This window comes from Melozone crissalis, unplaced genomic scaffold (genome assembly GCF_028551555.1).
Source record: "Melozone crissalis strain CALT ecotype California unplaced genomic scaffold, PUWL_Pcris_2 ptg000027l_1, whole genome shotgun sequence".
NCBI classification, from domain to species: Eukaryota; Metazoa; Chordata; class Aves; order Passeriformes; family Passerellidae; genus Melozone; species Melozone crissalis.
In genome coordinates, this window is record NW_026535805.1 from 18,813,700 (window position 1) to 18,839,426 (window position 25,727).

At 38.0% G+C, this 25,727-nt stretch overlaps 1 protein-coding gene across 1 annotated transcript in view; it reads left to right on the forward strand.

Annotated features, from left to right (window-relative positions):
• The window catches only part of LTBP1 (latent transforming growth factor beta binding protein 1), a 187,314-nt gene that overhangs the window by 25,502 nt on the left and 136,085 nt on the right, over positions 1-25,727 (forward strand). Inside the window, exon 4 of the mRNA XM_054279239.1 lies at positions 21,315-21,490. Within this exon, the coding sequence (XP_054135214.1) occupies positions 21,315-21,490 (176 nt within the window). The remainder of the gene's footprint in view (positions 1-21,314; positions 21,491-25,727) is intronic.

Here is a 25,727-nt window from a genome sequence, read left to right on the forward strand (position 1 = left end):
AATGGGTTAATAATTTGATAGGTCTTGTTAGCTCACAGTGGAGTGAGAAGTGGGCAGATCATTATGGCAAAGAGCCTTGAGGAAGCCTTTAGTGTTTTAGTGGACCAAGTCCAGTCTGTGCTAATGACTGGTTTATAAGGTCTTTTGAATGTGAACATTTGTGATATCTATCACTGTTTCTTCAGATTTCCTCAAGTGTTTGGGTTGAAATCTTTGAGGCTTCAAGTATCCACTTCTGTTGAGAGTTCCACACAGATTCTTTTCAATGGACTGGACCCAGATAGCATCTGGCCATGTCAGGTACTGTGCAGTGATCTTGTGTCCACCAGAAAAGCAGAGGTATCTTGGAAAGAATGTTGAAAATATAAAGTATCAGTACTGCAGCAGCATGCAAGGCACTCAGAGGATGCAGCTGCAGTCCTGTACTTCAAACTATTGTTGTTCCTGAGATGACATAGCCTGCCTTTGCTGGAATGTCTTGTTTTATCCACACTTCAGCTATCCTCTAGTTAAGTGAACATCTCACAAACAGCTGTTAGACGGTATTCAGTCTTTTCATTAGTATCTTTGACAGGAAAAGCATTCTCAGAAATAAAATCTTCTTGATACAGAGACTTAAATTATTGGGAGCCAACAGAGATCTCAAGCCAGCCAGAGTTTATTCCAGACAAGAGAAGAAAGCTATTCTGTGTTGTGGCAGCAGCAGTTGTTTAATGATTTTTTGTGTCTGTGTGACATCACTGGCCTGAGTAAAGTTTTGGTGCAAGAAAAGGGTGGTCAGTGTTGGAGTACTAAGAGGGAAACTGTTGCCTGCCCATGCTGTAGAACAATTTCCACTACTAATTTCATCTTGAGTGTGAGGGAAGGATCAACCAAATGCTTGTAGGAGAATCCTCCACCCCTTCCCCTGTCATTCATGACTCTTCTGTCAGGAAGCCAACACAGACAAGCTTCATTACAGTAAGAGAGAAAACAGCTCTGTTGAGATTCCAGTCAGTCTCTTAAGAGCTTACTGTGTTTGATTAACCTCTCCAGGCGTTGTGCATGAGTTTTAACATTCTGTACGAAAAACCTGTGTTGCACATGAACACTAAGGAAAGCTAACGCCCGTCTAATTTTGATGTGGAGTTTTTTGTTGTTGTTGAGAGTTGCTGTATTCTTCTCTATTGGGTTTTATCTTGCCCAGAGTACTACAAAATAGAGAGAATAGGCAGAATCTTGTTTTAACTTCCACAAGTTTTGTATGAGAATTTTCTGGTTGAATGATTTATTAGTGTTGCCTGTCAGTTCAGCCACCTTCTCTTGTGCTTCAATCTGAAAAAGATCCTGAGAATCTCTCAGAAAGAAAGGTTTAAGAACCTTTCTAAGTGCATTTGTGAACTTAGATGAGAAGAATTAATTGGGACTGTCTTCTTTAATAGAAGACCAAAGAAGACAGTCCCAATTAATTCTGTGTTCCTTTAATAGATTTCTTAATTGGATCAAAAGACTTTTGGACAGTTTCTCAGTTCATTAAATGTTTTGAACTAGCTTCCATTTTATGTTCATTCTTCTGTTTTGGAACTATGAAGTGCTGTAGAGAATCTTTGGCTTTTTTCCCCTTCAACATTGTTAACTCTGTTTTGATTACTCTTGAAGCATCTCTTCAGTGGTAATATCTGAACTGGATCCTGTACACGGGTTAGGGCAAACGAAAATTGTACTATTTCCTTCTGCATTCCTGAATGAGCTGATCCCTGAAGATGATGTTAATTACATCTAAAAATTCTGGTTTAGTGTTGTGCTGTTCTTTGGGGGATAACTGAAATTTCATACTGCCATTGTTTCCTGACTCTGTGCCTTCAATGAGGTAGAGAGCTGGCACTATAGAGCTATCTATGATAGCACTGCAGTCACTGTCACCATCTTAGGCAGCTAGTAACATAGTCCTAATGCTCTATTTTCTCTCCTTTTTATTGAAATTACAGATTACAGAGACGTTCTGTTAGTGACTGGTATGGTTAACTTGCTGATCTAACTTGACAGGCTACTCTTTGAGAAGTAGCATCACTCCTTCACCAGGTGATCTGTTTCATATCCAGGATAACACATGGACTTTTCCCATCCTGTTAGTTTTACTTTCCTAAGACAGGAGTGATTCCTTCCTGGAAAGTCTGGTCGTTCTTTTTTGGTGCTAATTCTTGAAGTTATAATGCTTCATGGAGTGGCACAGACATGTCTGATTCAGTTGCCTCCCCTATTTAAAACCACACTGTTTTATTTTCCATTTCTCACTGTTACCTGTTTGTTACCAACTCTTGCTTTGTTCTTTACTTGAGTGTGCTGACTTGATAAAAGTCATAACTGCATTATTCAGAGCTGTATACTTTCTTTCCCAGTTTTTGACTTTAAAATTCTTCTGTGGTACTTGTAGTTCCATCAAGCTTTAAGCGGATTTTTTTCTTCCATACAGCAGCATTCTGTTCCAGTTTCTGACAATTCTGAAGTGTCCCCTATGTTTTTACCATTTTGTGAGCCATGCAGCAAAACTGTCAACCTCTCTGGCGCCTTGTTTGTTCAGACTTAGCAAAAAGTGGTAAATTTTTAGTACATGGGACAAATGTGCTGTCATTTGGCACTTTCCCATAATCCCAGAGTGGCTTGGTTTGCAAGGGGCCTTCAAAGACCATCTTGTTCCAACTTCCCTGTCATAGACACTTCCCTTTCACTAGAACAGGTTGCTCAGAGCCCCTTGAACTCTTCTAGGAATGGGGCATCCACAACTTTTCCGGGCAAGCAGGTAGGCTGCCTTACCACCCTCATTGTAAAATGTTTTCTTTATGTCCCTGTCTCAGTTCAGTTGCCCCCTGCCCTTTCAATATAACACATAAGAAGTAAATGCCTTTATATAATACACGATTCCAAAATATTTAATAGCGCAATATGTTACAAATATCGAGTTCTTAAGAAGTAGTCTAAAGTTGTGGTAAGGGGAACAGTCAACCAGTAAGTACTTCTGTTCTTACATCAGCTTCCTAGTTATAACATTTATAGTCTTAATAAATTTACTTTTTTTTTTTAAATGTCACTGTGATTCCCAACACACACATTCCCAACAGGATACTGCTCAGCTGCTTTCTGAACCACACCCCCAGATTGCTTTGGAGCAAAGCTAATACTTCAGTGATCTTCAGTAACTGCCTCTGGGTAGCAGTATCTGAGTCTAGAATCCCTTTAGCTTTAAGCACTTTTTAAAGTACTTTTAGAACAGGACAGTTTTTGGGAGCCTAAAATTCTTACCTTTATGGGTTTTACACTGGCTGAGCTCTTTCCTTAGACCATTTTGTATTTTATAACCTGTATGTACTTCTGGAAAAGGTAGCAAACAGACTTAAACTGTGTTCAATTGATGTATAATCTGATCTTTAATACTACAATAAAATGCATGCTGTTCTGGTTTCTGCGTGATGGACAAGGATAGTTGTAGAATCAATGCCAGTGCCAAATTAATAATGATGGTGAAGCAGAAATACATATATACATTTATGTACTGGAGCAAAAGCTCTGGTGTCTGTCTTGCTTCCTGAACTGGAAGCTCAAAGCTCTGAACTGAAGGTCAGCTGGTCACTGGAGTCCCAGCTGTGCCTCCTTACTCTTCAAACAGCTTCTGTTGTTATTATGTAATGCCTGTTTGGGTATTCCAGCTGTTGCACACATGCAGATCCTTAAGAAGCCAACTCCCCCCATTCCCCCTTTTGCTATTCCAGCGTCTTATAGCGGCTTTTCACTGTAGAGTACGCTTTGAATCCTGAAGAGTTTTCCTTCTGTTGCACCCTGGAGGGCTGTATCCATAAACTTTTTTTGTTCCAATGTTCTATTTAGAAATCCAGTGAATTCCTAAATTGGATTGTCTTTTGATGTGCTTCTGGAAGTGATATTAGAAATAAATATAACCCACAGCTGTACAGTCAGAACATTTCTAATGGGAATTCAGGTGATGAAGACTGAAGAACTTCAGATTGTAAACGGAAAAAGAGGTGTATAAATTCAGCCATGTAATTACTTAATTTTTTTCCCTTTTCCTCCTTCCCTTCTTCTCAGTCATTGCCAATTTCCACTATAATTGAAAGAGTAGAGGATAATTCTATGTGCTCCTTGTAAAGGAGATTGTTTTGGGGTGATTCCAGAGTAGTCAGTCAGTCCTTTTTATAACAGTCTCCTTCAAGGGATGGCATCACATAGGTTTTCAGGTTCTCCTTGAAGGAGAGGGAGACACACAATCTTCCTATCCAGCCAAGTGAGTGGAAAGTCCCAGACTTACTGTCCCTGAAGTGAATAGAAATCGATGGAAACCCTGAGCTCTGTGAAGTTACCCACTGTGAGAGTTGCTCTGTACAGGGCAGCAGCATGTTGTCATGTGTAGTCTTGCTTTTTCTACATGATGCATAGATTATTCATACCAGGATGAGACTTTATAGTGGCCATCTGCTTAATTGATATTTCCTTGTGTTGTGTTGAAAATGAAGCAAACACAAAAAATTACCTGAGGGAGCTCTGGTGACAAATTTTTGCTTTGAGATGTTTGTTACGCTCTTGGAGCGTCTCTTCTTTAATTCCCACTTGTTGTAGTGACTGTGTCACCTGTATGATCCTTGCACTGTAATTTCTACACTTGTGGGTGTTTCTGAAGTGTTTCCCATGGCAAGATTGGAATCCAGGTTGAGATGCCTAAGGCTTATACTTCATTACAAGTAATATTATGGAAAAAGTAAATGCATTATCCACTGGTCTTTTGTATTTTAACACTATTAGTCTTCTTTAAAAGTTTAAAGCAGCAGCTGCTGATGATGATTGTACTTTTTTCTAAATGCTTTTAAGTAACTCTTTCTGAGAACTGCCATTTTAATGTTATTCATAGTAAACAAGGTCCTTCTAAGAAATGATAAGAACGTGCAATTGTTTAAAAAGTAGCTATGGAAACTACAGCATTTTCAATTTAATATGAACATTCATTGCTTTCATTGGCTGTGCTCCCTTCTTGAAACTGATGTGCTTCACAGGCACTCTACAACATTTCTAATTAATTTAATTTTCTTTAAATGGGCAAAATATTCATCCTGATTAAGATAGAGTTTTAAAACATAGGACAGCTGTTTGCTTAGTTTTCTGTTTGTTTTTTTAAAGTCATAAATAGAATCTTTTTTCTCTTCCAAGCTGGAAATATCTGGTAAAGAAACTTTTCTTCTTGAAACAAGACCAAGAGTGGCAAATTACAGCTTTAAGTAATTTAAAACAAAAGACTTGTCTCATGTATGTTACAAAACATGTCCTGAAGGCTACAGGAGTTGGGTACCTAGACTTGAAGGTTCAGAGTTTAGTGGGCATAACTTCCAGTTTCTTAGATTACATTATTTACACTGCATGTCTAACACAAGTGGTTAAACAGTACCATTTTACTTAGATAATGACATTTAAAAAAATACTTGAGTGGTTATTTTCTCATTAAACGGGGTGGGGGGGGAGATTCTTCCAGTTTAAAAGAATGAAACCAGAGACAATAAAAGCTGCTGATTGCCACACATTTCTTTCTGTTAAGTCTGTGGTGGCTGCACAGTTCTCGATAGAAAATACCGTGGGAAAGCTTGTTAAATGTTTCTATTTCTACAAGTTTGCTTCAAAGCTGGAGTTAATTTTTGATGCTGAGAGGGGTAGATTATAAGCTCTGAGTATACTTGTTGTCAGGTTCCTTGACAGGTTGAATTTGGTGTGGCTCTCCTAGGTTTGTGTCTCTTGAATGCATTTGTGAAGTTCTAAAATACCAGTGACTCACATCGGAAGTCGTTGCTCTTCTGATTCAACATCCTTCTGGTACATAGAGTATAATGCAGTTACAGTCATTCAAAAGAGATTTATTGGCTTTCCTAGCTGTATAGAAAACAGTATGCATGTGTTCTTAAAATCTTTTTGACATGCTAGTGCTTGCTAGAAAAGGCTTATTTGTCAACTTTTAGCATGCTTGACACAAGCTTCCAGAAGTATTATCTGCTCTTAAACACATGCTATGGGGAACCATAGCTGCTTTTGGCTGGGGCTACGAAAGTCACATAAATAGTTTTAGATTCAGTTAAACTGTGAATTACAGTGGTTGTCTTCTGAAAACATTTAATTTTAATTGTCAAACTTGTTACAGAGAATTGAAGAAGTAACATGTGCCTCTATTGTAAAATTCAAATGTCAGCTCTTGGCTTTTCTGATCCTTTCTGCTTCTCTTCCTTCCATCCCCTCCTGTGTTACTGGGGGAAAAACCAAAATAAAACCAAAAAACCCCAATATCCTATATAGTTTAAATCAGTTGCAGTTGTTGTGCACTATATTTATTGTAATTGTTTTTTAAATTGTTTTATAATTTAGTAAAATTAAATTATTGTAGCTTGCGTGCAGTACTCTGTGTCAGCCTCATACAGAATGTTTTGGCATTCACAGAAGCTGTAGTTAAGAACCGAAGTTCTTAACTACACTAGGCAGGAAAAGTAGTTATGGCTGGAAGTACAGCCCAAATTTTACCCTTTGGTACGTTGTTATAAAGTACCGTTCTCTTTACTGTTGTGTGTTATTTCACAGCCATTAATATAGCACTCAGAACTGGAAAACTGCAGAGCTTCATATAGTACAGAACAAGAGCAACTTGTAAGAATTACAGCCGCTTGTGGTTTGAGGTACAGAGCAGAGAGCACGAACAAATTTAAGGGTGCTTGGAAAATCAAAATACTCTCAGCATCCAGCCAATTAATTATGCTTTGTGTCCTGTAGATTGAAGTCGGGTATTTTTTCAGGTGCTTGGTGCATTTTATCTTCATTTCTGCCAGGGAAGATAGTTGAGATATTTCTTGGCTAATTGTTAAGTATATTGTGCTGTATCAAGAGTCAAGCTGAACTAAAAAAAGCTACTCTTTGATAACAAGTATGCACAGGAGATATTTTGCTGTAACTATGTTGCTTTAATTGTGAAAACAAGACTCTACCATAACCGTTTCTATTTCCATGTATGTAGAACTCTGTGTATGAGATTAAACTTCTTGTAAGCTAAGAAGCAGCAGGCTGTCAGGATTCCGAAAGGTCAGCAAGTCAGCTCTGCTTATGAACATCCAAAGCCAAATAACATAGATATATTGTGGCTCCCATGTGGAGCTTTTTGCCTTTTTCCCCCCTCCCAACCTTGTGTTTCATTTCTAGCCCCAGTCCCAGGCTGATACTGGCAGCAGGGGATTGTCATCTGCCTACCTAACAGTATCAGTAGTCACCTATCATTATCCTGAGCAGGGTAGTTGGACAAGCCACTCGGTGTGCAGGATGTTCCTGGTATGTCCCCATGGCTGCAAGGAAGTGGGGCCTTGCACCAATCCATTTCTGGGCATGTCCCCTGGAAGGCAGGCTGTGGGTTTAAGTGCCTGTGGGTGATTCAGCCATGTCCCACCTCCAAACAGGAGCCAATCTCCGTGTGACAGGCTGCAGGAGGGAGCGCAGGACTTGGGTCACTTCTGGTCAGCTGGAAGGGCAGAGCCAGGGCCTTCATCCACCCTGCCTGTTGACTCTGGCTGTGCACAGTGGAGCTGAGAGCATTTGCTCTTTGGTCATGGATGTGATCAGCTGGGAGAAGGAAGGCATTTGAACAAGCTGAACCCAAAGTAGTGTTTAAAGTACTGGAGATGAGTAGCAACCCCTCCATCTTTGACTCTTTGTTCAAAAGTAGTGTGTTAAGCCCAGGGATTCTAAACAGCTACTTCTTTTCATCATTAAATTATGTATAAGAGTAGGTACCTATGGTATTTATTGCTGGAGTTTCCAAAAATAGCACTGAGCAGTAAGTCCTGCCAAAAAACTCCAAGTGTTGAGAAATACTAGCCAATTACAGGAACATTCAAGTGCTGGAAACAGGAAGAATGTGCTCAGTATCATCGTGATTCAAATTAGTGAAGTGGCCTGGGAATGTGTAATGTCGGTTTCATAGAAGTATCCAGATTTTTCTGACATCCTGGTTGCTTTACCAAGGTAGAGGTGAATTTGCCTTAGGCAGAACCAACAGTTCTTTTTGGCAGGAATGCCAGTTTCCAATAGTTCAGAGGAACAAGTTCAGCCAGGCTGCTGAGTTTGTGTAATTCACAAACCAGCTGGCACCATAGAATGTTTCTAAAATACAGCCTATTATCAGTGATCCTGAGATGGTACTATTTTATTTATATTCCTAACATCTCAGTGGATTTTGTTTGCAGGTTGTCTGTTTTAGTATGTTCATAAGGTTGTTTGATCAGTTTTGTGGTTCAACATGTATTAGACTATGCAAATATTGTGAAGAGTAAATTTTCTGTTTGTTTTGGCAGGAGGCTGTTATTGTCGATCATCCTATTTGAAAATACAAATTCTGATCTGCTTTATAATTGAGACGCCTCTTTTAGTAACAGAATAACTTTATCCTTTTCTATGGAGCACAAAATATGGCCAAATAAAAGATGGCTTTTCAGTTCTGTTGAAACGATGTTTTAATTTTCAGAATTCTATAAGAAAATTCTAGAGGGTAATGCTGTACTTAAATTTTTCAAGTTAATAAACTTAGTTATAACACATGCTCTTTCAAGTCATACCATAAACAAATGAGTTTCTAGAGATGAATTGTACATCTGAATTGTTTCGTTGTGAAAGGTGCATAATTATTTGCTTTTTTCTTTTATTTTCCCCCTAGAAAATAAAAACCACAAATAGTATGTAATGAAAATATTTTAAAAAAATTAACAAATAGTTACCTTCAGTTTTTAAATTTATTTTTATGTTTCTATGTTACTGTGATGAATAAGCAGCTTTAAAATATTGAAATCATATGAAATATTTATTGGTAGTATTCTTTAATTAGATGTGTTTATTTTGTGATTCATTATGCATGCAGTTCCCTAGCTAAATAGTGTACTATTTCCAGAAGTGAAGTCTGCTTTTTCTGGTTTGCTGAGCAGTCACTGGATGTTTTAAGATAATTTAAATTAAGTTTAATATATTTAGGAGTTCAAGCATGTATTTCTTTGAACTCATGAACGAGGATAGAAAAAAGAACTCTAGCAGACAATTTCAATAACGAAGCACACAAATCAAAAGAATGTGAGGAGAAGATTCTAAATTGAGCCCTAAGGATGTAATTTCAAACACTTTATAACATGTCCTTTTTATAGTTTAGACTTGTTGGAATGACAGCATTCAGCTGATGTTTAAAAACCATCCCTTATGCAACAGGGAGAAAAAGAAATAAGTATTGTGAAATGTGGTTTACTGTTATGCCTGTGTATAACATGAGCCTGTAAGTCACAAGCTTCAGCAACTTAAAATAAATGCCTGGTATTGTGTATACATACTTGGTATATTTCACCAAAACTAAGGACTGGGACAGTATCAGAAAGAAGGAATGTATTGAGTTACGTTTTCTCAAAAGTCATTCTGAAAAATATTTCGTATAACAAAGCCTGTCATTCTAAAGAGATCAAAATTTTACATGTAGAGAAAGAAGTAAAGTGAATTTTTGAGGAGAAATCAGAGACATCCTTAAAAAACCAGAGGAATGCCTCACAGACTTCAAATTTACCAACTGCAAATAGGAAAACAAGCTATTCCTAGACCTCTGGAATGCAGTCTGGGCTTTTGGTCATGGTATTTTTTTTTTTTAAAAAGTAGGCAGAGTGGTTTGGAATAGGAGATCCAAGTTCCTCCAGACATTGTTGGTTCAGCCGTGTGTTAGAAATGCTGCATAGCTGCTTTCTTGCAAGCTGAATTTGAACTGTAGGTGGACTTATTTTTATAATAATGAATTAGATTTCACGCACTTTATCCCTGTGTTGATCATGGGCTGAAGTCATGGATACAGTGCTCTTTAAGTTTGTTTGCATTTTGCTGCCTTCCAGGGTGACAAATGTGGGTTTCAGGAAGCAGAGTTAAGAACCTCCAGGAATCTCTGCTTTGGCATCCAAGGCAGGGTAAGGACCACTGAATGTAGCATCTATGGGTTTAAAGTCCAAGGATGCAAAGCTGTGTTTGACAAGCAACAAAGTCCTGGGATGAAATCATGGCCAGCATTGAAATAAATGAGAGTTCTGCTGTTGACTTCAGTGAAATCAGGATTTTATGCCAGTGTCTGGGAAATAGCTTGTATGAAAATCAGTTTAACTGTTTGGTTTTCTTTTGCGTAAGGACCAAGCAGTGCACCAACATTTCAGTGTTAAAATCTTTGCAGTCTCTTATTGGATGGTGATGTAGATCTTTGTTTTACAGATGGGGAAGTGAAAAAGAAAAAATGTCTGCCTATTGTCTGCAAACTTCTCTGTCTCTGGAGCAATCTGTATGGTTCAGTAGAGCACTATCAGTAGGAAAAATGAGAATTTCATACAGTTTAACTTTTGTCCTTGACCTCAATGCACTAGAAAATCTTACATTTTACTTAATTATTTTAGAGATAAAGCTAGGGCATAATTATGATAGTAATTATAATTATAGCATTTGTTGGGCCCATTTAAGTGTGTGGATGGGTGGGAGGGGTGAGGGACTACTGAGTGCCTCACTTTCAGCCCTGTAATTTTTGCTGAAAATAATGAACATTTGTCAGACAAAAATATTACTGTCTTTATATTATCTAGGTTTGCTTTCTGAATAATTATTTTAAGACTGTTTTCAAGCAACCAGTCTTTTTATGGCAGTGTTAAATTAAGCAAGTAAATGAGGAAAACCAACCTATTTTTAAATCTAGATTCCTTGCATGCTGTTTTTAGATTTGCTAGCTATATGAAATGTTGCAGTGATCTACATACACCGGCAGCTACTGTTGATTTACTAAACTTATTTTTTCTTTCTTTAATGTCTGGAATGAAAAGGAGTATGTTGTATCTCTCCTGATGCTGGGACACTAAGCCAATACAGAAATACTCCTAAAGTGCTCCTATTAAGCCTTAAAGTGGTTAGTCATGTAGCTAAGATTTACCATAGCTGGTCTCCATTATGAAACAAGCTTGATAAATAGCATTGTGGTGGAGTTTGATTATTTTTTATGGTATCTCTAATAGAAGTATAAATAAAGCATGTTGGTTTTTGTTAATCTGTTGTCAAGGTTCTCTCTGCAGAGAAATTTCTTAGGTCATGGCAGTGAATAAATGCTTTATCAGTTCTGTTAACTTTAGTCTGTTCTTTAGCTCTACTGAAGTGACCCTTTTACATCAGGGATCTTGTACTGACACAAAAAGGATGTAGGCAAAACCATGCTATTTCTCGGGATGTTATTTTTATGAATATACATGATGATGAGCACATGTTTCTAATGCACTCATATATATGTATTTTTAGTGAACAACATGTTATTTAGCTGAATTTCAACAACTACAATTCACTAACAATTTTTGAAATTGCTGCCCTCTGATCCTGCATAAGTTTACTCTCTTGGTTAATTAGAAAATATTTTTTCTCTGTGATGTTATGTTCAGACTATTTGTGTATATACGTCTCAAGGTTTTGGAAGCTCCTTTACCCCAAAATTAGGTTTCTAGTAAGTGTAACTGCTTGCTGCTGTCCCCCCTTTCTCTGGTTCTGCTCACAGTTGGAAGCATTCCATTTTGGTGGTGACTTAATAAGAAGGGGACAGTATTGCTCAATTTTGTGGTATGAAGAAATAGATCATATGAGTTGTTTATCTAGTTCAGCTAAGAAAGTAATTATGCATTTAAAAACGTAGATGTTAAAAGTATTCTTGGCCTAATGCAAATATTTCTTCTATGTCCAAAACTTTTCACCACTAATCTTTTCACCCTCTGGGGTAGAGCACAACGTGTACTTCTGTTCTTGTGCATCATTTCCAGACTTCCCAGATGTTGTAGGAAGCTTGCCATTGTTTCATCACTTGAATTTAGGTGACTGCTGTGGAGGACTTGGATAAACTTTGGGTTTGGGGTTTTTCTAACCCTCCATCTTGAGGATTGCTAAATTTTTTGTTGTAGCTTAGGAAGAGCAGCCCCTATGGTGTTTCAGGGAGTGTATCCTGTAGCCAGTACAGTCTGTCAGAGCTTCTTACTGCTGATTTCATATACCAGAAAAAGCTTCTGCTGATGAATACACATACTGAAGATGGAGTCTGGATTTAATCTGGAAATTTTCAAGGCTTGCTCATCATAAATTATGCTTCTTGTCAAGTAAATTTAGAAAGCCTTCAGTAAATGTGGTTAAGATTCTTAATGTGCAGCAACCATTTTCCCACTCAAACACAAAGACATAATTTTTTCTCCTATGAGCACTTCTTGTGTCTAGTACTTGGGCAAAGTCAGTATTGTATACATCTGCTAATAGTTGCTTATGTTAGAAATCAGAATGCATTACAGAGGGATAAAGTGCTCCACCTTGCACACCTGGCGCTTCTTTACCAGGAGAAAAGTAAGGTCTGTTTACATTTTTTTATGATGTTAGGAAACAGCCTTAAGCATAAGGATTTCTGACTTTTTTTTCTGTGATCTCAATCAAATTTGAGGTTTTCTCATCAACCATTACACTGGCATTCTTGAAAGCAATAATTATCAATTATATCTTGTCATAGTTCTAATTATGCATTATATGGAAAAAGTATTTCTTTTTTAGTCTAGAACTTACTGCAGTTAATTTTCAATTTCAGTTTTGATTTTGTGTCTTTCCCTCATGTATTCCTTAAAGACTTTTCTCTGGAATCAGAGTCAGCCTTTTCCATGCCTGTGCACTTTCTGGACACTCTTAGCTTTGTGAATATCATTGCCTTTAAAAGCCTTCCTTTTTATTTTGCCTCAGCTCTTTGCACTTCAGTTAATGCTTTGAGTTTTGATCCTATTTTGATCAATTTTGATCTTTTGATCTAATTTTGTGTGCTGGAGACTTTGACTTGGGTGATGTGAGAGTCTCTTGGTTGTTTGGCTGCAGTCATCATAGACATCACTTAATGTGTGTGACACGTGCTGGTTGCTTCTGATGCACACTGTCCTGTTCATCAGTGCTCAGTTCCTCTGCAGTCCAGGTACTCAGAGTCTTTGTCTCTTCTTGTCTAGCCACCATTAATTTTCTTGGGGGTTTGTATATTTTTCTACTTGTACACAGGTCTAATTTATAAAGAGGTTATAAACCTATGATGTATTCCTTTATATCTAACTCCTCCTGAGAAACTTGGTTTATACCAGCAAGATCATACTTGTAAAACATTTTCTAGATGTAACAAGCAGTAGTGAGGAAACATTTATTGCTAATCGATCTACATCTTTGCAAAAACTTGATGGGGTAGTTACTTGCTCTTTGCATTTATGTTTTTCGTAGTCATGAATTAACCTGTCAGAATATCAAATATAGGACAAGGTTTTCAGTTGTTTATTAGCATTTTTATTTAGCTATTATATTCCTAAATGACAGATTTCTGCTTAATTCAGACAAGGATATAAGTGTATTCATCTTGTGTGAATATAATTGCTAATCCGGAAGACAAAAAAATAATGGAGGGTTTTCTGAACTACTGTAACAAAACTGCAGATAGTTTTAAGTTACTTATTAACCTGATCTGAGGTATTGTCAAACCATATATATGTTAATAGACTTCAAAAGGATATATTATAATTAATATATATTCAAGAAAATGAATCTGTTATGTTCCGTGTATTTGCCCAGTTTAAGTTTACAGCACTGTTTAATAATCTGAGATTTCTTAGTAGTCTCTTGTAATATAAATCTTCAAAGTTCTTTTCAAATTTCAAATAAATTACATCAACCTACTGGGCTCTTTGTCTCTTGTTTAACATGCTCAAGAATTTGAGTAGATTAGTGATGCATGGTTTTGCTTTGCAGCAGCTGTGCTCACTTGCCTTTATCGTATAACATCCATTGGGGGAGTTTGTTTCCATTTTTAGTTGTCATTTCAACATGCTTTTCTAATACCAAAGTCTGTCTCATGAGTTGACAGATTAGAAATTATCACTAGTTAATATGTCTTGATTCAAGTCATTTTTTTATGACACAGTGTCAGTGTGACATGCCATTAGTACTACAGAAACAAAAACAATTTTTCTGTAGAAAATATAGTGTAAAACAGGAAAGGGAAAAACATACATGAATTTACTGAAGACAGTATATTGAACTGACACAGTGCTGTGGTTAAGTAAATCTGCTGCTAACTAGCAAATTTCATCTTGACTCAGTGCTGTAACATAGTGGATGCTTGGAGGGCAATTTCTTACTGCAGGTGTTGGTGACATTAGCAGCCATTCTTTTAAAAGCTGGATTTGATAGTGACAAAATATCTAACCTGACTGTAGGATTATCAATGTAGCATCCTGGAAAACAACAACAAAAAAACCTCAAAATATGAATTAACCAATAAAAGCAGAGGAACAAGAACAAGTCAGCAATGCATGTAGGTTTTCTGTTGTGGAGTTGTTTCTTTTTTTGCCTCCTTGAACTTTACTGATAAGAGGTGTCTGGAAAGTTGAAGATATATGTATGGCTGGCAATCTATATAGAATAATCCAGATATCAAATTAATTCATCTGGATTTGTGAAGAGCTCCATTGTTTAAGTGTTAGTGAAAGTATGCATGAGGTAACAAATAATTTCTGGCTCCTAGTTGTTCATTTGGTGTGTGGTGAAATGAAAAGTTTGTGAATTGCTGTTACTGTGAGACTTAGACTCAGCTGGTTTGTGTTCATCATTGTCTCAGACTTCTCTAGCCTTCATGCATACTCTTGCTTTGATGCTGGTTTAGGGTACTTAAGACTTAATGCTATAAGAAGATTTTTTTTTTTAATTGGTGTCACTTGTATTTTGATGGCACTTTGGGAGTAGGGTGAGGCAAACTTTTTATATCTCTTTTTAATGAAAAGATGCAGTAGGCAAACATTGCCTTTATTTTACTGATAGAATTACCATTTATAGTTTAAATTTTTACAGAAGGATTATTCTTCAGATTTAATCTCTGAATGCTGCATTACATGAAGAATGCTTGGCTGCTGCTCCATAACTTGCAAGAGCTGTAGCTTCCTTCAGCTTGTGTGACCGAGCATCTGTAGTGTTGCTCTGCATCGAATATTTAACCAAGAGATACATTTCTCTTGCCTTAAGAGCTCTTTCTGCTTTTTGGCATCTAGGAAACCAGTCATTGCTGGTGATTCTGGAAAACTCAGTGTATTTCTTTAGAGATCTGGAAGAATGTGGATAATCTACACATTTCAGTTTGTGTTGTATGCGAAAAGTGAAGTGCATCGAGGGAGTCATAGTTGGGCTCTTTTCAGAGAGTTTTGTTTCACAGAGCTTTAGTTCTGCTCTTACACCAGGTTATGCTGGCAAGTGGGATCTAACCAATGAACAATTCATTTGAGCCTGCAAATACAGGGCTAGCCTTGAGCAAACACTTAGGAGTTAGATAATCCCTGAAAGTGTCTTGGACAAGGCTTTTACCACAGAAATTGCATGTAAGAGGGGCAAAACTGGTACTTGTGGATAAAAGTTAATGTTTCACATTTCTGTGTGAACCTTTATAAACAACTTTGAATTCCTTTTTACCCTTTATATCTTGGTGTAGATTAAATGTCTCTATTAAAATTTGTTGTATTTGTTGTATTACCTCATTTACAAACCAAATCAATTTGATGATAATCGAAGAAGATATTTTTTGTATTGTAAATAATATTCTAACTCTTTAGGTGGTAAAAAAGTAGGAATTAATAACTTGATGGTATTATTTGAAAACTATTAAATAATATCTAAACTGCTGTCTTTGCAAAATTTTGCCTGGGGAAAAAATGTACTGCAAAGATGTAAATCAAGGCAGTTTTATAAAGAAGATATTAATGCAACATTGTAGGGTTTTTATTGTAAGACAGGCAGGTCTCAGTGCTTGTTTTGCAGTGTTTGCATTGTATTTCAGAGACAGGACTTTTAAATATGCACAAAAAATACATGTTTGCACATAAAATCAATATTTTGCAGATCTTTTGTAATGGTAAATATAAAGGAAAGCTGAATGCTTCTCTCTTTCATCTTTAGTTACTGGTAGGACCTTATGAAATAAGCCATCCTTGATTGATGATGGGTATGATGTTGTAAAGGGCTTTGGAGAAATCCCATCTGTTCATCATCAGCTGGGAAGTGAAACTTTTTCATGAGTCTTAAAAAAAATAATAAAAAAAAATATATATCAGAGAAGCAGTGTAAGGAGGAAACAGCTGGCAAAGGTCAGGCTGAACTAGCAACTGAATTTTAACAATTTACGTGGGGGTAGGGGGTTAGTTCTATTTCCATCCTTTTGAACTGGCCTGCATATTTTCTTTACGATCTCAGTTTTGGAAAATACTGGTTTTCTTCTCCTTTTGATTTTTCGTTGTGACTTTGGGAGGAGGTAATGAAGAAGGAATTAATTTGTATGTTTGCATGAAGCAGTAGTGTTAACAATTCATATTTTCTGCAGTGTTGCTAGCTGGGAGCCAGGCATGGGAGCATCAGACTTACAGTAAATAAAGAAAGCAACCTGAGTGAGATTTGTCTTAGTTTAGTCTAGACAGTACTTTTCATGCCAAATGTTGTCGATCTTATTTCTGCTTGCCAGAGTTACTCTGATACATCACATTCTTTCTCTGGTTTACCAAGCAGGAGAGCTTTCTTTTGCATGATAGCTGAAAATGTTTCTTCTTCCTCTGCAGTGCTCTTGTAACCTTATTAGTATTTGTCGTATTGTTGGTTTGTTGAAGGTGCATTTAGACATTTATCTTTCTGGCATATACTTCAGCAATGGAAAGTTTTTGTCAAGTTTATTAAGTTAATGTCAGTTATATACCAAGTTCATCCAAACTGAGCAGAAGTATTTAAGAAAAACGGTCTAGACAAATCTTAACTTTGGTTTTGTGTGATTATTGTCAGCAGATAACTTGGTGATTTAGATTAGGTGGTTTAGTCTGCATTGAAACAAATTAACAACTTGCACATCATGTGGAGGTTTTTCCTTTTAAAGAATTGGATTGATAAAGTTTATGGCTTTCCTGTGTTGTACTGAGTAAGCCACTCTTGGAAAACAAACCTGTCTTAGCAGTAATTTATTAACATTAATATTTAGTGCAAACTAAATTAAGGAAGAAATTTATAATACCTGAGAAGGATGGAAAAGGCAACTTTTGTAAATTCTAGTGGCTAAGATTTTACTTTCCATCATAGGGTGTTCATGGTTTTGGTGTGCCATTGTGTTTTGTTGGGTTTTTTAAATGATTTTTAACTTTTTGTATATAATTAGTGGGCTGACAGTTGGGCTTCTGTGAGGCTGGATGGGTGGCAAGATGAAGGGTAAATAAAAATAAAAAAATCCAACATGAACAAACAAGGAAGGCCTTGTTGAACATGTGAGGATTGGGGCAGCTGTGGCTACAGTGACCAGGACATTGTGGAGCTCAGTATCTTACATGAAGGAAGAGGGGCAGCAATTAAGATTGCAACCCTGGACTTCCAGAGAGTTAACTTGAGCCTATTCAGGGACTTTTTTTTGACAAATATCATTGGAATTTGCCTTCAGGGAAGAAGGATCTGAGACAGTTGAAACCTTCCAACAGCTGGTCAATATTCAAGGATTTTTTTTGGGCTCAAAAATGATGCATCCTGATGAGTGAGAAATTGAGCAAAGTGGGCAAGAGACCTACATGGATGACTGACACAATTCCTATCAATGCACAAGTGAGAGATACACAGGAAGGACGCAGGGACAGAACACTTAAAACATAAATACAGATGTTGTCAGAGTATGCAGAAATGCAGCAAGGAAGGCTGAGGCCCATTAAAAACCTGACCAAGGCTATCAAGTACAGGAAGCAAACGCATCAGTAAGAAATAGAAAATTAAGGAAAATGTGGGCCTGTTTTTAAATTAAGTGGGAAGTCTGGTAACAGAGAATACAAAGAAGACAGAATTACTGAATGCCTTCTGTCTGTCACTCTTCACTGACAAGACCAGCCCTTATGAGTCTCTGACCTGGGACACCAGGGAAAAGGAATGGAGGAAGGAAGACTTCCACTTCGTCAAGGAGGATTGGGTTAGAAATCACCTAGGTCAACTTGACATCCCGAAGTCCATAGGCAATGATGGGATGCATCCATGAGGGCTGAGAAAGATGGCCGACGTCACAGCTAGGCCACTCACGGTCATATTTGAAAGGTCATGGCAGTCAGAAGTGGTGCTTGAGTACCAGAGGAAAGCAAATGTCACCCCAGCCTTCAAGAAGGGCAAAAAGGAGTCCCCTCACCTCAATCTCTGGAAATATAATGGAGTGCTTTGTTCTGGAGGCCATCTTTAAGTGTGTGGAAGACCAGAAAGTGACCAGGAGTAGTCAGCATGGATTCACTAAAGGTAAATCATGCTCAACCAACCCAATTGTCTTCTACCGTGACAAAACTGCCTGGATGGATGAGGGGAGAGGAATGAATATTTTCTACCTGGACTTCACCAAGCTCTTCGACACTGTCTCTCACAACATCCTCATAGGCAAACCTGGGAGGTGCCGGCTGGAGGAGTGGACAGTGAGGTGGTTTGAGAACTGTCTGAATGGCAGAACATTTTACCAGGTCCCATATTGTTCACTCATTCATCAATGACCTGGATGAAGGGGTAGATGCCTCCTCAGCAAGTTCACTGATGACACAAAACTGGGAAGATATCTCTGGCCTATACCCCAGGGTGCTGTACAGAAGGATCCTGACAGGCTGGAGGATGGGCAGAGAAGAACTGTCTGAAGTTCAAAGGCAAATGAAGAGTCCTGTACCAGTACAGGCTGGGGTCTGACCTGCTGGAAAGCAGCTCTGCAGACAGGGAGCTGGGTGTCCTGGTGGATAACCAGCCATCCATGAGCCAGCAGTGAGTCCTTGTGGCCCAAGAAGGCCAATGGAATCCTGGGATCCATTAGGAAGAGCAGGGCCAGCAGGTCAAGGGAGCTGATCCTGCCCCTCTGCCCTGGTGAGGCACATCTGCAGTGCTGAGTCCAGTCCTGGCTCCTCAGGATGAGAAATATGGAGCTCTGGGAGTGGGTTTGAGCAGAGGGCAGCAAAGGTAATTAGGGGACCGCTAATCAGAGATCATTAGGAAGACCCTGCTTGAGCAGAGTTTGACCCCACCAGTGGTCCCTTGCAACCTTAACCATTCTGGGATTCTGTAATGCTTTACAACTGATTTTAACCTTAACAGAAAACACTCAGCCACTTAAATGGCAGCATCTGTATCTAGTATTTTGACCTCTGCTGTTAAGTCCTGCTTCTACATTCAGCATAGATACTCCTTTATATGCAAAACCAGAAATGGATTTCCTTATGTGTAGGCATCAAATGGGGTCCATTAGAAAAAAAACAAGTTGTGCAGGAGTGATTGCAGTGATTCTTCAAAGAAATTAAATTCATATGTAAGCAGTACTGAAGGCAACAACTTCAGCTTTATCTCAGGCTGAGGGTTTCCTGGTCATACTTCTTATCAGGCTGTGTTGGATTCCAAGCCTGACCTCTACTACCAGTGAAGGCTGTCTTTTGATCTTCTGGTAGGAACCCGAAAGACAACATAGAATATACAGTATTTTCTCTTAGTCTGGCAAAAGGACTTGTACTGAATGTAATGAGACTGTGTAAGTACTGTATTAGAAATATTGACTTGGAGACAGCTGAGCAGTTATGTTTCTGTTCTACATAGGAGGCTTAGAATGTCACTATTAATGAACACTCTTGTTAACTTGGATCAGTTGGAGAAAAAGAGCATCTGTGTAGGACAAAACCCCATTGTTTGTTCTAACCACAAATCCATTGGCTACAGCAGTTACTAAGCATCTTGAATAACATGACCAAGGAGTTTGGCATTGCTTTGGAGATAGGGGCTGGCTCAGGCTCCACATGTCAGAAAACAATGCAGTAGTCATCTAAGTTCTTAGCTGAAACACTGCAGTCTCACCTCTGTGGAGAAGTGCTGCTCAGCTGTCCTTTGTAATATAGGGTTCATGACTTCTCAGAGGACAGTTATTTACCCTGCAGGGCTGTGGCTCTGAGGGATGGTTGTTTCAAATCCCATAACTTTTTTCCCATTTTTCCATTTTTGAAGACCGAACTGGTTACAGACTCTCAGCTGAGAATGCAGTGAAGGAGGCTTACAGCATCCCACTCTGTATGCCTTCATTTGAGCAAAGGACAATGTAGTCCTGATAGCCACTGTTACTAGGTTAGTAATTGATTCTGTTCTCCAAGGAGTGTGTGTCATTACAGTCTGATCTGCTCTAGCTATGACTCCAGAAGGTGTGTTATTAGTAGGTTTGTTACTTGCTAGATGGTGGGATTCTTCAGCCTTGGGGCCCCAAAGCTTGCAGTTTCATTGCATGTAGCTAAGAGCTGCCCAATCTGCTGCCTTATAAATTGCTGGAAGATTGAAGGCCAGTTTGTTAGTGAAGAAATTATTCCTACTGCTGATGGTTGCTAAATAACCAAGGACTTTTTGATAGGGGGAGGAGGGAATTGTTGTTGAAAGTTGGTACGGCCTTGTGCAGTGAAAAGCTGAGGTCATAGGGAGGAATCTAAACATATGAGTCAGGATTAGTGGTGAGAGATTCCTTAGCTTGAAGGAATCTTCTTGTTTAACAGGAAGGGAAAATGGTTTTGTTGTTAAGGGAGGCTGTGTGGTTATGGGACATTTGTCAGAGATGTTCAATAGTGCAGGCAAAGAGAAAGTGGATGGGCAAAGTAATGTGACTCTGGGACACAAACTTGTGATTAGATTGGAAACATCTGAAAAAGGGGAAGAGGAGCAGTGCTTTGTTCTTTTGCTAGAGGGATATGGTGAAAAAGGTAATGATTTCTGGGAACAGAAGGGGAAAGTCAGATGGGTTTAGGTTCTACTTAATATACCTTCTATGGAATGAGAATTGTAAGAAATAGAATAAGGTTTGGATGCATTATTGCTTCTCTGACCTGTCTGGAAAGCTCTGTGTGTTAACAAATTTGAGGTGCAACTCATTTTGATCAGGGCTTTCCCCTCTTCCTTCCTGTTTTCTGAGCTGTCCATGATATTTCTCTTGCCATGTCAAAAAGAAAGTTATGTAATCCCTGTAGTCTTTCTTTCTTAGGAGTTTGAGCTGACAAGACAATGAGGGTGCTAAATGCTTGGAAAATTAGGTGCTTACTTCTAGGGTAGTAGATTTCCCAAACTGTGTTTTGAGAATTTAGAGTATAGTTGAATGTGTCTTCAATTTTTTTACAAGTAGTTTCTAAGTCTAATTTATTCTTACATTGTTTTGTCTTTTCTATCTCTTTCCAAAACAGGATGATACCTCTTTCATCTCAGACATTAATGATGAATCTTCATCATGGCCAAACACAGGAATATGTGATTAAGCCCAAATACTATCCAGTAAAAAAAGTGATTTCAGGAGAGCAGTCCACTGAGGGCTCATTACCGCTGAGGCTGGGCCAGGATCAGCCTGCATCCCCTTTGCGATGTGAGTACAAAAAGCATGTTCCCTTCTCTCCCCCACAAAGCCCCCACTCCCTGCTTTTTTTAAGATCTTGAAATTTTCTGCAGTAACACTTGAAGACAGAGAAAGGTTAAAACAACTCTACATGAGATTTCTTAGGTCAGCAAATGCTCCAATATTCTGCATTTTGTGCAGAAACAAAACAGATTTCCTGGATGAGAAAAACAATTGAATCTGTTTTGCTGTTGAAAATTTATCATGTTGTTTCTAGATAATAGTTTTTTCTTCAGAAAAGGGTGCTTTGTGAATGCTTTGCTAGAATAGGCACATCTATGAGTGTAGTCAGTGTCAGTATGATGGATACCTTTTTGGAAAGCTGGAGTTCAGCACTGTGGTCTCATTGGTGACTATTTTTCTCTATATTTAATTTATTACGTGTTTATGAACTTCTGCACAGTATGGAACTGCCTGAGAGTTTCTGCTTCATATTTATAATAAAAAGATTGTGTAGGTGCCCAGCTTGTGGCCTTGGCTCATGCCCCATTGTGTGCGGAGCTTGAGGACAAGTTTTGGCTTAGAAGATTAAGAGCTTGGTGAATTATGGGTTAGGTATTACAGAACGTCTGCTGGCTTGATTTGGAGAAAAGTTCCTGCAGCTGAATAATGGACTGATTAACATTGAGACCTTTAGGTACTTGCAGTCTCCTGACAGACTTCCTTTGCTGTAGCACAAAGAATAATGCTCTGCTGAGGTTTTAGGGAAGAGACTTTCCTTCTAAATCTTTATCTAGAATTCCTTTGTGTATATTTGCATTTCTGCATTGCTCATCTTTATGGTCTGTCCATTTACACTTCAGTGCAAGTCCCTGCTTCCTTTTCTTCAAGTGTAGGTTTGTTGATGGTAAATAAGACTATTGGCTCTAATAGAAAGAGCAGTGGGCAGCTGGAGGTCTTTCAGTTAATATTTTCAGAGTGGTGAAGTATACTTCTTGCAAAGCACTATCTCCCTTTCTTAGAAGTTTCAGAAAAATTTATATTTTTTTAGTCACACTGTCAACATCAAGCAGTAGTCTCTTTTGTAAATATGATACTGCTTTTTTTCCAGTCAGCAGTTGTTTTCTTTCAAATAAAATATTAATGGCCACCGAGATTGGATTGTGACAATCTGTCATGACTCTTACTAGTCAAAGAGTTTACAAATTCCAGGTTTTATAGTTCTCCAGTATTTGGTGTGACTGTTCCAGGTTGGATTCTGACCAAAAAAAAAAACAAACCAATCTTTCCTTTTGGCTACATTTTTCAGGCTGTTTAAGTCATTCTACCTTCAGTACACTCAGTGGTACTCACAAGTATCAAACTGCCGCTAAATGGATGGATTCTGTGAGTTGGTTTTTTTCCTTCTATGGTAACATAAGGAGAAGACTCTATAGCTGTAAGGTGAGGGAACCAGTGCTTCTAGCTCTTTCTAGCTTATTTGAGTCCCACTGTTACTTACAGTGCTCTGAGGGACATGACTAGGAGAAGGAAAACCAGGAGCTGAAGACTGGACTGGTTTTTATCAAATTGTAAACCCCTTATTGAGCAGTGCCTTAGTAAAACATTCTACCCTTATTGAAAAGCTTGTGAGTCCTAAAACAGCCAGAGGACAAGTAGTAAAAAGAGTTTCTATGGCCTGATAAGGTCAGCCATGACTTAAGTGTTGACTCAGAGGTAAAATGCAAGCTATTTGGATGGTGTCAAAATTTGTGATTCTGAGCTCTCTGTCAGCCTAAAAACCAGTCTCATTACCTGTTTCACCTGTTTTCTAAATCTGGGAGGTGGGAGCTGGTGGCAGCAACTTCTGATGGATGAGATCAGATATCTGCTAGTACAGAGTGCAGTTTGAGCTGTATGGTGTTGGAGTCTAGGATGATGTCCTACAAGCCTGAACAAGAGACCTAGAACTTGGCCTGCCATATCTGTTTGGGTTTTCTGGTTTTTGGAGGTACTGGGATGAACTTGAAGATTAGAAGACTGTTTGTTTTCATAAAAATTGAGTTCGAAATTTCAGCTGTCAGTATTTTACTTTAGGGATGTTTGAATTAACTATGGTGAGGTAAGATTAGGATCTGAAACTTCATGTCAGGTGTCCTGTGATAACCATGAATATGCAGTTCTTAGTCCTGTTTTGACTAGAGATGAACTGTGTGAATTAGTTCATGCTTGTGGTTGATATTCATTGTCTAGCTAATGTATGAGTGTGGCTGATGATCTCATGGTGTTTTGTAATTGCTCTTAAATGTATAATCTTATTTAATGGGGCAGGCACTTACTTCATTGAGCAGAGGAATTGGTAATGGCCATATGGAGATACTTGAAAAGGAAGAGGGGGAAAAGGTAATAATTTTATTAAAAAGCAGAGGCCAGAAAGTTAGTACCAAATGCTTCACAGCTTTTTTTTTTTTTATGGTAACATTAAATAAAATTTCTTTAGAGATGAGAAGAGTAGCTAGGTAATACTTGGTAGCATTGCCCAAGAGTTCATAGCTATCAATAAACATGGAGTGCAAAGCTACATTCTGTTGGGTTTTTATGAGCATTTCTATGCATTTTACTTCAAAATATTAACACTGTGCCAGAGACTGGCAATTGTGAAAAATGTACTCCATAGAGTAAACTTTCTTCTCTAGCTGTAGCTGCTGTTGGTTTTGATTTTTCTGGACTTCTATAGATTGTTTCAATCCAGTGATATAAAATGGGTAGTCTTGAACCTGGAACAAGTGTCAGTCTTTTGTTACCTTTAGGGACGAGTCTGCCCTGGTAGAAACAAATGAGATGAGGGGTACTGGTACACTGGGAAGAAAACTGCCAAACATGACCAGGTGCTTCTGAGCATCTTCTGATTTGTAGGGAATCAGTCAAGTTTAAATGCCCCATCACAGCATTGTCAGATGAGCTTTTGGATGTACTGGGGTAAAAAACATTAAAGTTAAATCACATTAAACATTTTTCAATTAAAATTCATTCAAGATTCCTTCTGGAATTTTTGTTCTGGTGCATTTGTAAGCAGTTTCGCTTCTGAAAATGCTCAGAACATGCAGCATAGTACTCTTATTAAAAACAGTAAATAGTTTATTCTTTTGGCTTTTAAGCTGAATTTTACTGTAAGGTTATGTATCACATCAACAGAGCTTGAAAATTCAGCAAGCCACTGGGGTTGCAATTTTAGCATTTAAAGTCACCCTGGGATGTGAAATTAAGTTACCTGCTAGTAGCAGGTAGCATTTCTACTGTCAAGCATTTTGAACTTCTCTCCTGTGGAATACAAACTCTGAGTAATTCTCAAGGGATGTATTATTTGTTTAAAAGTACTGTCACAGTTCTCCTGTAATCTGCCTAAATATTTGGAACCTCAGAGTGAAAAATTCTCTAGTAGTAGCAATGGCAGCAGTATAGAAATTTCAGCCATACAATTCTATTTTCAACCTGGTAGTCCATGAAACAGTAGGAAGATTTTTTTTTTTTTTTTAGTAATTCAGGTACATCTACCTCAGACAGTTCCCACTATTTCCTTAATGGCACTGTTAAATTTAAATAGTAACCACTACTCATCTGAGCATGAATTCTCTAAATATCAGTGCTTGTATCACTGGATTTATAAATGCAGTGATGAAGAAAATTTGTTAAAGGAATGTTGTGTGATTTCTATTGGCCTAAAATGTATATGATAGTGAACAAATTCTAAATGTAGTCTTTTTGGAATTCCTTTCAACTTAGCTACTGTAAGAACTGCTTATTGCAGCAGAAGTAGGCTAGGAAGTTTTCAGTTTCACTCTATCCACTTCTGGTTGCTATATGGTTCTTCAGAAAATGCATTTAAATACACACTTAATTTTCCAGCCTGAGATGTCTGTGGGCTAATGTTTAGTGGCACTGTGCATTTTGCTCATTGAGCTGAAAATAGTGAAATTTCTGCTTCTGAAATAAATTGTCTGGTGTTGCCTGCATGTGGAAGACAATTTTGTACACCCTCTCACTAGGGTACAGTTCCTCATAAGCACAATGAAGATGCCACTACTTCCCTGTTTTAGAGGCACATTGAGAAAATGTATTAATTAGTGACTGAGGCAACCACAGAATGCACTGAGAACAGAAGAAAAACTCAAGAGTACTTTACCTACAACTGGAATTGTATTGTGTGAAGTAAATCAGGCATGTGTTTGTATAATGAAGTTATCCCAAGGAGGAAAAGAGGATAAGAAAGAAAACAAGACTTATCTAT